Genomic DNA, 13,165 nt, shown 5'->3' on the forward strand with positions numbered 1-13,165 from the left:
TAATATTTTAGTATTGCAAAATATTTAATTGATTTCAGCTTCTGCTCTTAAAAATGAAGGAACAACAGTGTGTTCAAAGCCAATGTTTCAAGGGATACAGGCTTTGTATGCTTCTCCTCCCCAGACGTTCTTCTCAAACACTTCAAGTTTGACTTAAAGCACCCCTGCATCTGCAGCTCTGGGTCTTTCCTTTGCATGGATTACCAATGGTACATAATCATGTGGTGTCTGTGGTCACCATATTGTTATATAGACAAACTACTCAATATAGGGACAATGATGAGGCCACCAAACTCATTCATTTGTGACCTGAATCCATGAGTTGAAACAAAGCTGTCCAAGAGGATACTTTGTTCAGAATTCAAATTTTTATATTACTGAACACGCTGTCACTGCAGATGCAGAGGAGTTACAGCTCTTCAATCTGGGGCCACAATTCCTCAAAGTCTAGAGATGAATGCACCAAGGGTTTTCGTTTTACCCCTGACAGAGAAGGGCTCAGCTGAGAGGGTCACATGTAAATCAGGACTGAAGAAGGTTCTGATCCTAGACTTTGATTTGGTCCCATCTCTCTAATTACAATCTTCTCACCTCTGAAAATTGTAATTAGATTTCCAGCACTAGCAAAACAAAAAGGTGCACATGATGAATCAGAGGGTTTCCCCCACATACATGCCCTCACCGCATTTCTGATGTGATACAGCACTGACAATCAGCATGGAAATGCAAACTGCAGCCACATGCACCTGGTACCACCATGCAAGAGAAAGCAAAAATAAGCAGTTGAAAAGTACCTCAGAAGTAACCTTGCTAGACAGTAATTTACAGGTGTACTGGCAGAAAGGGAAAAGACCAACATTAGTACAAGGAACAAACATATTGAACTTTGGAAGCAAATCAAAAAACCCCAAAACCCAGTGAGAATGGGTACATCCCATAGCAGTGGACCTGAAATGGTCTGGCATCATTCCCAGCTTGGCCCCCTTCCTCTTGGCCAACCACACTCTTGGGTGTTCAAACTGTTGCAGTCTTCCTGCTATCCTCATCCTTTCATCAATCCACTGCAGTGGCAACTTCTTTAGAAATAAAGAGCTAGAGAAAGAATATCTTCCCCTGTCCCTTTCCCCTGTGATGCAGTGAGGTCCTTCCTATGGCAGGTGTACTGGATTTGGCCTTGGCCAAGGAAAAACTACTTTGACTTGAAAAGCCAATAGCTGAAAGTATGAAGAGGAGGAGCTGTGCTGAAGAACAGCACACTAAGAGACAGAAAAAGTGTAGTCTGCACATTAGCTTCCTTGGATAAATGAGATGATAACTCATGGTTCCAAGGTGTTCTTTCTCCTCCTCATGTTTCTTGTATGGATAGCACCCAAGGCTCCCATCATGCAAACACCACCTTTCCTATTATTTGTTGTAACACATTGCAGGACTTTTGCATATACCCCAAGATAGCTCCATTTCAACAGGATTACTCACTTAGACTCATAGAAGAGTAGGGCTGGAAGGGACCTCAGGAGGTAATCTACTCCAACTTCCTGCTCAAGGCAGGATCACCTCCATCTAAACCACACTTAGGGAAACATTATGTCAAACCTACTAAGTTATGTAAAGTGCTCGCAGTATTCAGATAAGTGTTTGTTGAGCTTTGTTCTTTTCTGTGTTACACAGTCAAAGGGAGCATTTGACACGACAGAACTTAGCTTCCAGCAGCTTAGGAAGTCTCTGATTTCTTTGGCATTCAACTGGTGAGCTGAGCAACAGTCCTGCCCTACAGGACTGGATTTCCAAAATGGCAGCTGTCTGTCTGACTGGTAATTATGCTTCTTTAATATATTTTTAAATGGTTCAGCAATTTGCTCTTCTCTGTAATTACTCTCTTTTGTCTGACACTGCATTTTTAAAGGCCTTTGCTGATAAATCAGAATTAATGGTTGTTTAAATAATTATTGCTTAGCCTGGCACACAAAATATTAGCTCAAACCAAAGATGGTGCAAGCTTGGCAAGACAAAGTACACCCCTTCTTATGATTTCTCTTCCTCCCAGTCCTGACAGTTGTTTATAAAAGAAAAAAGGGAGGACAACTAAAACACTCCAACTGTTTCAAGGAGGACTTATGCTGTCGCAGGATTTGGGATGTGAGGGGGGGAGGGAGAAGGGGCAAGGCCAAGGTCAAAGAGCCACCTGAGCTTAGTTACCCAAAGGGCCAGCATGATTAAGGCACACCAGTTCCTCTTGTCAGCAGTGCACAACAAGGTCATGTGGCTAGCACTGCATCTTGCTGCCTTTGACCCCCTAGCCTGAGGGATCGGGTACTCATTTACAGATGGTGGACAGGGGACAGCAGAGCTGGCATGAATTTGGGCAAGGCTGCAAAGCCCTGTCTAGAGAATAGCAAGATACTCTAATTGCTCTGCTACCACACCCTGAGAAACAGAAATATATTACTAAAAAAAGCTGGGCTCCAAATGGGTTTATAGAACATAGGTATGAAAACAAAACTGGGCCAGACCTTCAGCTGACTCCTTTAACTTAAATGGAGTGCTGTTTATCTGTGCCAGGACCTGGTCTGCAATTTGTACAATAGTGGTAATTGTCTGACAGTATAACTTTTAAACAACAAATACCTCAATAGTTTTAGCATCAGCAAGCAGCAGACACCCAGAACCATGCTTCTATGGGATGTTGCTCTACTTTCATAGCAAAGTTCTTGGTCAAGACATTGACTCGCATTTCAAAATACAGGAGACAAAACAATCATGGCCAACTTCTTTTCTAGGTGGGACCTGTGCAGCTCTGTGGATTCTGACTTAGATGCACAAGTAGAGCTTAGAAGAGAGAGTATGACCCTGTGTTTTAATGGCACCTTTCATTTGCGTGTGCTCTGAGGTTCACAACATACAGCAGGTAACAACCGAATGACTATGATAATGGATTCCAGCCATAAGCTGATGGGCAGGGTAAGTCACCTTCATTCATCATGGGAGACAGCGCTACAAGGAAAAGTTCATGATGACAGTGTAACTTGGCTTTACCCATCAGCAATACATTGAACTGACTGATAGAAATAAGCTCCAAAGTTATCAATGCCACCTGAGGATGGATTCTCCAGTCACCTGCACTGTTTTTGCACCACTAAATTAATTTTAAGTTACCCCTAGTCTACACTCAAGGAAAGTGAGGAAAGAATCATACCTCAAATCTCTTGAATGAGATGCCTCATGGCACCATATCACGGGCGCTAGGATGGCAAAATATAGAAGGGGGAAAGTCCTAATATCTTCCTGGGGGAGACAGTTATGAACATTACCCAACCTGAACACAGGAAAACTGCCTATAAGACGCAAAGGAAACTGGACAGTAACCCATTCTTGAAGAGGTGCCTTCACTGTATGAAAGGAAGACACCAAGTTTCTTGTGTCAGAGAAAATAAATGGTGAGTTGAAACATGCTGGCTACCAGGAGGTAGGAAGACCTCCTTAAGGGTTTAATTTTGCTGCACTGATGTCAACTAAAGTTTGGTCACTGACTTTAGTGAAAATGGGATCAGCTCCTAAACCAGTGCAGCATCTGTTTGAACCTTAAAACCAGCCCTCATGTTTTGCATTAATTCACAGCCAAAAAATGCAGTGGGTTCCTCTCTCATTTAACTCTTTCTAATTTTAAATACCATATGGTGGTGTATAATAATAATGATGATTAAACAGCCACAATTAACATCCAGCACATTTTGTGGGCTACTGTTTACAGTATAAACTTGAAAGTCTTTCGAGTTAAAAAGGCTTTATTTCAAATGGAAGTGGTTAGGAAGGCAGTTTCCTTAGATGATGAGCTGGTATTGTCTTCCTTACATTCCAAGTGTTTGAAATGTGTGTAGCACATTGTGGGTACTACAGGGAATAAACAACAACAAAATTCAGCTGTAATGGCTAATAATACTGAAATCCATTTAAGAGTTTATGCTATTTGTCTATCCTACATATACACACAACACAGGGATGCACAACAAGGGAAGAACCTTTTGCAAATCCCTGTGCATGGATAGGAAAAGAGATTGCTTAAAGCGCACACCTGATCTGTGACTGGCATGTGAAATTCACAAGTGAACTCCCCATCAATGCTGGTATTGCAAAAACCTGAATGGGAGGCACCTATGAGACTAACTCAGCAGGATTCTTGTAATTTTTTCCTTTCTGCATCTGCCAAAGAAGAGAGCAAATGGCACGGGAAACAGCATTTTGTCTGCTGTCAGGTGTCGGATATCCTTTGGCATTTTCCTGATCCAAACCAGGAACAATCCCAAACATTGCTTTCAGGGAATCTATCCATTTAGGCTAAACCATTGCATTCTGGACAAGGACTCTGGGAATTTAATGAATATTGGGTGAACACCAGTGTTGGACAGACCCAATTTATACACCTCAAAAAGTGTTGTTGTGTCGCTCACCACAATGTCTCTGTAAGAAATGATTTACAAGTTGATCAGGTCAGTTAGGCTTGGGCTTATTAGTAGTAGATTGGACTCTAACTTTCATATAGATTCTTTCCTCCTTTCAAATGAGTTGCCTTAAATACCTTTAGACTACTCAGCGAGTCATTTTGAAAAGAACACCTGGCATTTAAGAAGCTAAAAGTTGTCCTCCCAACCTCAGCTCGTGGCCTGCAATGAAAGATAACCCAGTGCTACACGTAGAAGAGCAAAAGGGAAGAGCATACTTACACTGCTATCATCCATCCTCTCACGCCTCTTAGTCTTGTGCGTTTCATAATCTTCCATGAGGGTCTGCATCAAATTCTTTGGGCGCTGGGATCCTGCAGCCTCATCAGGCAGTGAGTCAGGTTGCGAGAGGGGACTTTCTGCTGTTGGGGATGGTGGAGGCCTGATCTTCTCTATTTTCCCTAAAATGACATGAAAGGAGTTGCATTTTCTAAGTGGACTGACTCAGGGATAATTTAACTGAAGTGCGACAGCTGGTAAAAGGTACCAGCTGGAGAAATATTTTCAACTTGGTTTAGAGAGACACATTTGGAAACTCATATTATAAAATAAACTCATAAAACAAACACAGCTGAAGTGACTTTCTACTGACCCCTGTATTCCCCTCAGCCTAAACTACACCTATGCAGATGTTTAAGAAACTTTATTTCTGTGAAATGATATATCTTTGAACCTCTCCTACCACTGCCAATCGCTGGGGATCTGGCTGAATTAATAATAGAGGTCTTGCTTCTATACTCTGGAAACTGCTGAACTTACTTTCATTGGATCAGAGACTAAAAGAATTGTATGGTCCAGTGCAGACAGCTCCAAGCCACAGTCTATGCAGGGTTTGCTGATGGCCCAAGGAGAGCAGTCTGCACAGAAAGGATTGGCTCCTGTTTCCAGCTACTAAACTGAATTAAAAGAGCCAAAAAGATACCTCAAAGGCACTTCTAAAATTACTTTTCTAGTCAATTGGTTGTCTCTTCACTGTGTGGTATGTTTATGATAGCTGAACTGATGATAGCTGAACTGGCTAAAAAAAACACGCAAGAACTCTGCAGATGACACCAAGCAGGTGGGACTGCAGACATCTTGGGTGCATCCAGATGAGTGTGTGTGTGTGTGTGTGTGTGTGTGTGTGTGTGTGTGTGTGTGTGTGTGTGTTTCCCTGGGGATGAATAGCAGCAGCACATACTTGTACATACAAGTATGTACTGCTGCTGCCTGTCCTAGGGGAACACCCGTGCATGCATGCTGTGGCGCATAGCAAATTGCCCTAGGTGGGGCTCAGGAGGCTGAGGCCAGGCTCTGGCTTCAGGTGGTGCATGCTGCCACCATGTGTACCACCCTGTTTTTTCTGGATCTCCCAGTGTCAAAAAAAACCTGCCCTGCTGCAAATTAGCAGCATAGCAAATGCCTGCATGTGAGGTGTGTGTGGTCTGTGGTGCCACAAACTTCATGTGCATGCTCGTCTGGACATGCCCCTTGGAGGACAAGTTTAGGATTCAAAATGACCTGGATAAATTGGAGGAAAGGTCTGAAATAAATAGGAAGGATGGAATTCAATAGGAATAAGTGCAAAGTCCTGCATTTAGGGTGGGATGGTCTAATACAATGTACCAATACAAAATGAGGAACAACTGGCTAGGCTGCAGTACTACAGGAAGGGAGATTAGGAGTACAGTGGATTGCTGACCATTGCAGTCCACGAACATGAGTCAATAGTGGAGTATTGCTGCAAAAAAAAGCAATAGCATCCTGCGATATATTAGCAGGCATGTTGCATGCAAGCTACAGGAGGCAATTCTTCCACTGTGTTGAGCCCTGGTCAGGCCTCCCTTGCAGTACTCTTTCCTGTTTTGGGTGCCACGCTTCAACGACGATGCAGATACATTAGAAACAGTTCAAAGGAGAGCAACAAAAAAAAAGTCTAGAAAATGTGACATAGAAGACAACACTTCAAAGAATCAGGGTTATTTAGTCTGAATAAGACCAAACTGAAGAGAGTTGCTATGAAAAGGATGCTAATCAACAGTTCTCTACCTCCAAAAGGAGCATGACAAGAAATACTGTACTTAAATTGCCACAAGGAAAATTTAGGTTGGCTTGTTTATTAAGAAGAACTTTCCAACCATGAAGGTCATTAAGTACTGTATCAGATTACCTAGATGGGTTGTGGGAGCTTTTAAATACAGGTTAAATAAACACTTTTTCAAGGGATGTCCTGCCTAGAGCAAGGGTTTGAACTAGGTGATCTCCTGAAATGCCTTCCAGCCCTATTTTTCTAGAAGAGTGCAGACTGGTCATAACAAGGAGACTGTTACTACTGCTCTGTAATACTATATAAGAGACTTGGGTTCAGTGTCAGCCTGTGGCTTTTATTCTCCAGGTTGGCAGATGCTGGCAGTTCTCCTGGGAGGTCATGACTTATGATGTCACTATGCATTAATGTCCCTGGCTGACAGAGTAGTCTCCATGGGCTCAAGGGCAGTACTATCCAGCCTTCCTCAGCTGGGAGAATGATGATCGTGACTGCAAGCCTCAGGGGTGGGAAGTACAGAGGGTAGAAATACAGCCTTTAAGGCGATGAGAAGATGGAAGCCCTCTTTACTGGAAGTGAAACAAACACAGGGGAATTCTTTCATTTTAAACCTAAGTATAAAATCAGCTAAATATAAATGATGGTTAAAGGAAATGCAGAAACCAAATCCTATCAGTTCTTCCCTGAACGTGGAAGTTGAAAGCTTTTTTAAAATGAAACTGTTCAGAGGGAAACAAATCTTCCAAACCATGTAGATTTTTTAGTTGGCGGTGGAGAGCAGGATTGTTCACGGATTTTCATTCACTCGTCCTTTTGCTGAGACAAATGAATCTAGCAACTCTTGGAAAAAGCCACACAAGCTGTGACCACTAGAGGTCCCACAGCTAGAGCAGGTCAATGAAAGCTCCAGTTAGAATCAATAGGGCTTACTTCTAAAGGAAGAATTGAAACCTAAGTGAATACAACAAAGAACATTTACAAGAAATCCCCTTACAGTGCTTGTTTCATTTTTGACCTAACACAGAAAATCCCCACCATGTTAATATAATATTACAGGCCTGGCTTAAATGGAGAAACACAGAGCTCAGGCGGGAAACTATCCTGTTGTGATGTCCCTAGGCACTGCAGTGCTGCAGGATTTTTCTACCAGAGATTCTCATCTCTGTTAGGTTAGAGCAAATCCACGGACATCACAAGCATAGGGATCTGCCTTGGTGAGCACCATGCTGACCAAGAACATCAAGACCTGTCAGCCAGGGTCCAAAACAAAGGAATCAAAGCAACTCCCAACCCCTGCTGAAACTAATGGGAAGAAAAACAGAAGGGTAAGGGTCCAGTTCCCCACTGCATTACATCATCTTTAAGCTGGTATACACTCCCTTGATCATACTGGAGCAACACAGGGATGAATCAGGCTCCCCAGGCTCACAACAAATAGCTTTTATGTTTTCCTGCTATGACACAATGATCCTGCCATCTGAGTGACTGCTCAGAACCGGACAAAAAGCTCAGGGCTGAAAGCTGTTCCTCCCACTCCCACTGTCACAGTCTGCTGAAAAATAATGTGAGTCTGGACTTTGGGGATCTCAACTAAAGAAAAGAAATGTCTCGAGGAAGCTCTTTATTCCCAGCATGGGCTGGTGGTTCTTGTCACCCCTTGATTCCTATGTTATCAGTAGGAGTCCTCCTGTTAAACAAGTGCTGTTTAATGCATGTCTCACTGCACTCTCATTATTCCTATTTTATAGACGGGGAAGCTGAGGCTAGAGGTAAAGAGCTCTAGCCAAGACCATATGAAGGCTTTTTTTTAGCCCTTTGCAAAATCAATCTGAGAGACAAAGAAATGGCCCACTAATTTGAAATCAGAGCAAAGACATTCACCACTGACATAGGCCGGGGTTTGTTAGCTACTGCCCCCCATAGCAATGCTCAGCTCTTATATAAAAGGCTGAAGGGTAAAACTGACAAGAATTCTGCTCCGGGGGAGGAAAAACAGGTGAACAAAAAGGGAAACAGGGGAATTGAGAACAGTGAGCCTGATCCTGCTCCCATGGCAAAACTCCTCCCAACTCCATTTTAAACACAAGGAAGCTTTTGGGGCAAACCAAGAACCACTATCCCAATTACAGCCACTCAAGTCCCAGTTTGAGGCTATCAGGCTTGACAACGTCTCCCTTTGAGTACGTGCTGCATTCCCTTAAAGGCTCCTCTGGAATGGTTACATGGCATCAAGTAAAGGCTGAAAGAAAACAGCATAAAACCTTCCCTTCCTAGATATAATCCATGTTTTTTTAAAGAGATATTGTCCACTCAGAAAGAAATGACACTGCATGAAAAATGTTCAGCTTCTATAGTTATGTTGAGTAAACCCCTCCTCTTCCCCCACTTCTCCATCAAGACCTCTCTCTTCCAGTTCTGAGAGAGGATTTCTTTCTTTCTTTTAGTGTATATTCCTTTGAGGTTCCTCCCTCATGCATTCTTCAGGAATGGCATAGTGTAATGTCCATGCTCTTCCTAGGCTCTGTAAGTGAATGCAGAGAAAATCCAGAGATACTGCTGTTTTCACATTTGGTGCCTTGCACGTGCCCTGAGACTTCTGTGCAAAAACTAAGCAGTGAGCAAGCAGACCATTTCTTTCCTCTCTGAGCCTGTCTGGACCAGCAGGAGAAGAAAGGAGTCCTGGGGACTCCACACACACGCACACACACACACTCTCTCTCTCTCTCTCTCTCTCTCGCCTGTGTGTGTATATCTAATCCAGGATAAACTATTTAGGAAGGCACTTTAATGAATGTGAATCTGTTGGAACTAGTCAATTTAAAAATAAAATCAAACTAAAATAAAATTAAATTTGACACTCTTCCATAATTATTTTTGCAACTCTATACGTAATTCCTTCACAATAACTAGCTTCTTCTCTAAGATACTTTTTATTCACATAGATTACAAGCATATTTTTGCCTATGTATGACATAACAAAGGCCACATTTTTGATTTAAATATAAGCCTCAAGAATAAAGACTAGACAAAAAGAAACACTGTGCAAGCTGAGATTGTATATGTTTCTGCTGAGCTTGAATACCAAATACCACATAATAAGCCTCTGAAAAACAGGATTATAATGACAGTGAGGATGCAGCCTGACCTATTGCACTCTGCTCCAACAGGGATAGTGTTCTTTCTGAAACCATGTTATACCCTGACAGTTATAGTTTTATGGCAGCTAAAACACACTTAAGCTGCCTATACACATGCTTGTTGGCGTTCTAATTAGAATGAGCCAGAGCAGATTCGATTAATCAAGTCTGCTTTGTGTTCTAATCAGAATGCTGCAGCATCACAGGTATTAAGCCCTTGCACATTTAAAAATGGCTGAGGGATGCTTTAACTAAACCTTGTTGAATGACACTGTGGCATTTTAATTAGAGCAGCTGCCTGTGAACTGCTCTAATTAAAACATTCCCCCCACGAGCCCCTTACGAAAGCGCGTGTAGTTAGTCTTAGTGTATAGACACCCATAGGTTTGCAGCTGTTTGAAAAAGGCAGAAGCTGTTAGGTTCTACTTATTATGTGTAGACAAGCTGGGAATGATACAATGTAGCAAAGCTGCTCCAGTGTTAATACTGCTTTACCCAGCTTGTCCACACATCACAATTAGAACATAACAGCAGCTGCCCTTTTGAAACGTTTTCCTTTTGAAACAGCTTCAAATGTCCTGGTGTCCATACCCTTAAATCAGGTCGGTCAAACTTCTCTATGGCCAGGGGCTGCAAATGGCATTAATATGCAGCTCCTGCACCACACACTGTGCCAGCCATATACTGCAGGGGCAGCCCCCACAAGAACCTGCCCGCTGTGTGGGCACCACTGATGCTGTGTGGCTCCTCATTCCCCAGACCACCGGCTCCCTACTGCCCAGGCAGCACCAGTGGCTTGTGGCTCCAACCTGGGTCCTCTCCCACTGTGAGGTTAAACAGGAAGCGGATGTAGAAGCTTGCAGGCTGCATGAAGCTTGTAGGCTGCCAGTTTGACAACCCTGCTTTAAATGTTCTTCAGAGATATTGTTCTGGTTCGGTTCAACTTAATTTATCCTGGTCTTGCCTACCTCTGCAGCACGAAGCCTGCCAAGTCTGCACAGACCAGCTGTGTTCCTGCTGGAGATTCCTGCCCTGGTCCTGGGAAGCAGAGTCCCATCCACAAAGGGTGACAATGTATTTTGTCCTTTTCCTACAAGCAAGCAGAGAATAAACCCCTCTTCTGAAACAAAACCCATGACTCATACCCTTAACTGTGCTGGTGTGTGATGCCTTCAAGTGTAGTGCAGTATCATCCTAACAGGTGCTGGTTCCCCAAGGTGGAGCAACAGCTATGAAGGCTGAGAATGCTCCTAGCCAACAGTTTTGAAAATATTTCACTCTACAGCCAACATCTATCTAATTCCTAACTTTCCTTTGCTCCATGGAGTCTGGTTTCACGATGAAAAGTCATTTCTGTCCTCCTCTGCTTGGTCTCTCTGATAGCCTTGTCCTGTGATTCTTACCTTAGATGAGTTTCATTTGCTCCATTTCAAATGCGAGTAGGAATAATTATTACAAAAGCAGTATTAGCCATCAAAACATTTGCCCCAAGGATGTGGCCTTGGAGTTCAAGCCCATGCTCACTGAAGTAAATGGGAAAGCTCTTGTTATTCTACGATATACGATTAGGGATTTAATGCAGTCTTTGTGGGTGCTTTGTGTCTTGGAGTTTGATATGACATGTCAGAACTTTCCATTTTAGTTTCAGTGCACTGTTTATGAACAGTCACCTTGCTGCAAAATGGTAGGAAATGAAGGGAAGGCAGAAGAGAGATTCCATGGATTACAGCGGCATAAGTCATATACAATAGCTAGCATTAAGAAGTTGGCAGCTACCAGTGACTGAACAGTGGCATCTCAGATACGAAGGTTAGGGAGGACTTTACACAAGCAATGGCTACGTTAAATTGGGAGAAGTTATTTTCTGAATTGTGACCACTACAGAATGACCCAGGGGATGATGCAGAAGAAGCTCTTTCAACAAGATAGTGCTTTTTCAGAATACACTCAGTGTGGGGGGCAAAACTTTCTTGGAGAGTGGTCCAAGACTGTGGCATGAACTCCCATGGGATTTAGGACCACCATTTGTACTCCATGTGAAAGGTGCACTTCTCTGACCTTGCCTGCTCTCAGATAAATACTGAGCAACATGTATATTTAGAAAAACAAACACACAAATAAAAACCTCAACATTCCTCTTAAAAAAAACCCTAACAAAACAAGACATTCCATGGCAGATACTTCTCCCCTGAGGTCAGGATGAGAGAACAAACAACAAATGACAGCTGTTGGCCAATTCAGTTCTGGGAAGGCACAGATACTATGGTGATAGATATGGTACAAGAACCTCTGCAGAAAAAGAACAATGTATTTTGTTCTTTGGAAACAGTTTTCTGGGTGGTCAGTGCACTCCAAGCAAAAGGGAATGTTTGCCAGCAGTTTACAGACAGGTGTCACATCTGCTGTTTCTTCCTTGCCTTGGAGTGAAGAACTGTACAACATACAGGGCACCAGACATCCTTAACAAGACAAGTAGTAGCATGCTCACTGCATCCTGCCTGAGTGTGCAAAGTGGATCTTGGTGACCGGTCTAACCACCCCAAAAGGGGCAACCACAGTTGAGACCTAGTTCAAAACTCTCCATTCCTTTTTGAAGGCACATATTTCTGCTCTGTATCTTCCTTTCCCCTGCATTTGGATAAATGCAAAAAATGACTTACACTTTATGGAACCTTTTCCTCAAAAAGTTCACTCTTACATATCAAGAAATTTCAGCTGCGTAGGAATTTATTTGAGAAAAATAAGAGACTGGAAATAGGTTTGATATTTATAAGAAATAGGCTGATTCGACATGGGCTTACATTATAGTTGCAATGGCTGTTACTCTCGCAAAGACACTAACCAGATGGCAAGTGCATACTTCTCAGCATTCTACCTCTTGGTAATTATCTTAAATTTGGTTAAAGTACAATGGCCAGTTTCATTTATAAATGTCCACCACAGACTTGGGGTTTTATCTTTTATTGAAAGCTTCCTAACAATTAAGTAAAAAGCCTTTACAGTTCACTTTTGAGAAGTGCTGATTAGCAAGGGAATTCTCATAGAGGTACATATGGACATAGTTTAGTGTTTGCATGAATGAGAGGGGTACAACAGGCTTTCTGCCTCATGAAGCAATAGTTTAAATGAATGTCAAAAGAGACATAAATGGAAGCTTAGGGAAAGCTGGAACTGCCATTAGGCATCAGTCACATCCTGTTAGGGATTTCTCATGCCCATTCATGACATATCTGATATATGGATGGCTTTCCTTAGACCTCTCATCACTAAAAGTTGTGTAAAAGCCCCAGTAGAAAATGAGTCTTGGACTGAAAGCTCAAATCCACATGAATAGGATTGTCAGGATCAGGGAATGGAAGGTACATTTATAAAGGTGCAACCAAGATTTTTTTTTCCAGGTATGACTGCATACAGTAGGGACAGCGCCTCATCTTCAGCTCATTCACCTCCCTTTCCTGCTCAGGGAAAATATATAGTGTGTGTGTGTATATATATATATATATATA

The 13,165-nt window shown here is 42.5% G+C and overlaps 1 protein-coding gene across 7 annotated transcripts in view; it reads right to left on the reverse strand.

The window, feature by feature from the left end:
• Positions 1–13,165, reverse strand: part of LOC102378731 (A-kinase anchor protein 2) — a 265,411-nt gene that overhangs the window by 11,193 nt on the left and 241,053 nt on the right. For 6 of the 7 annotated variants that reach the window (XM_025216057.1, XM_006034132.3, XM_006034133.2 and 3 more), the window contains one exon: positions 4,719–4,897. In XM_025216057.1, the coding sequence (XP_025071842.1) occupies positions 4,719–4,897 (179 nt within the window). Of the gene's footprint in view, positions 1–3,765; positions 3,889–4,718; positions 4,898–13,165 lie in introns of those variants that run through there. The other variant, XM_025216056.1, reaches the window with a different exon arrangement.

The sequence above is a fragment of the Alligator sinensis genome, unplaced genomic scaffold (genome assembly GCF_000455745.1).
Source record: "Alligator sinensis unplaced genomic scaffold, ASM45574v1 scaffold371_2, whole genome shotgun sequence".
Taxonomy (NCBI): Eukaryota; Metazoa; Chordata; order Crocodylia; family Alligatoridae; genus Alligator; species Alligator sinensis.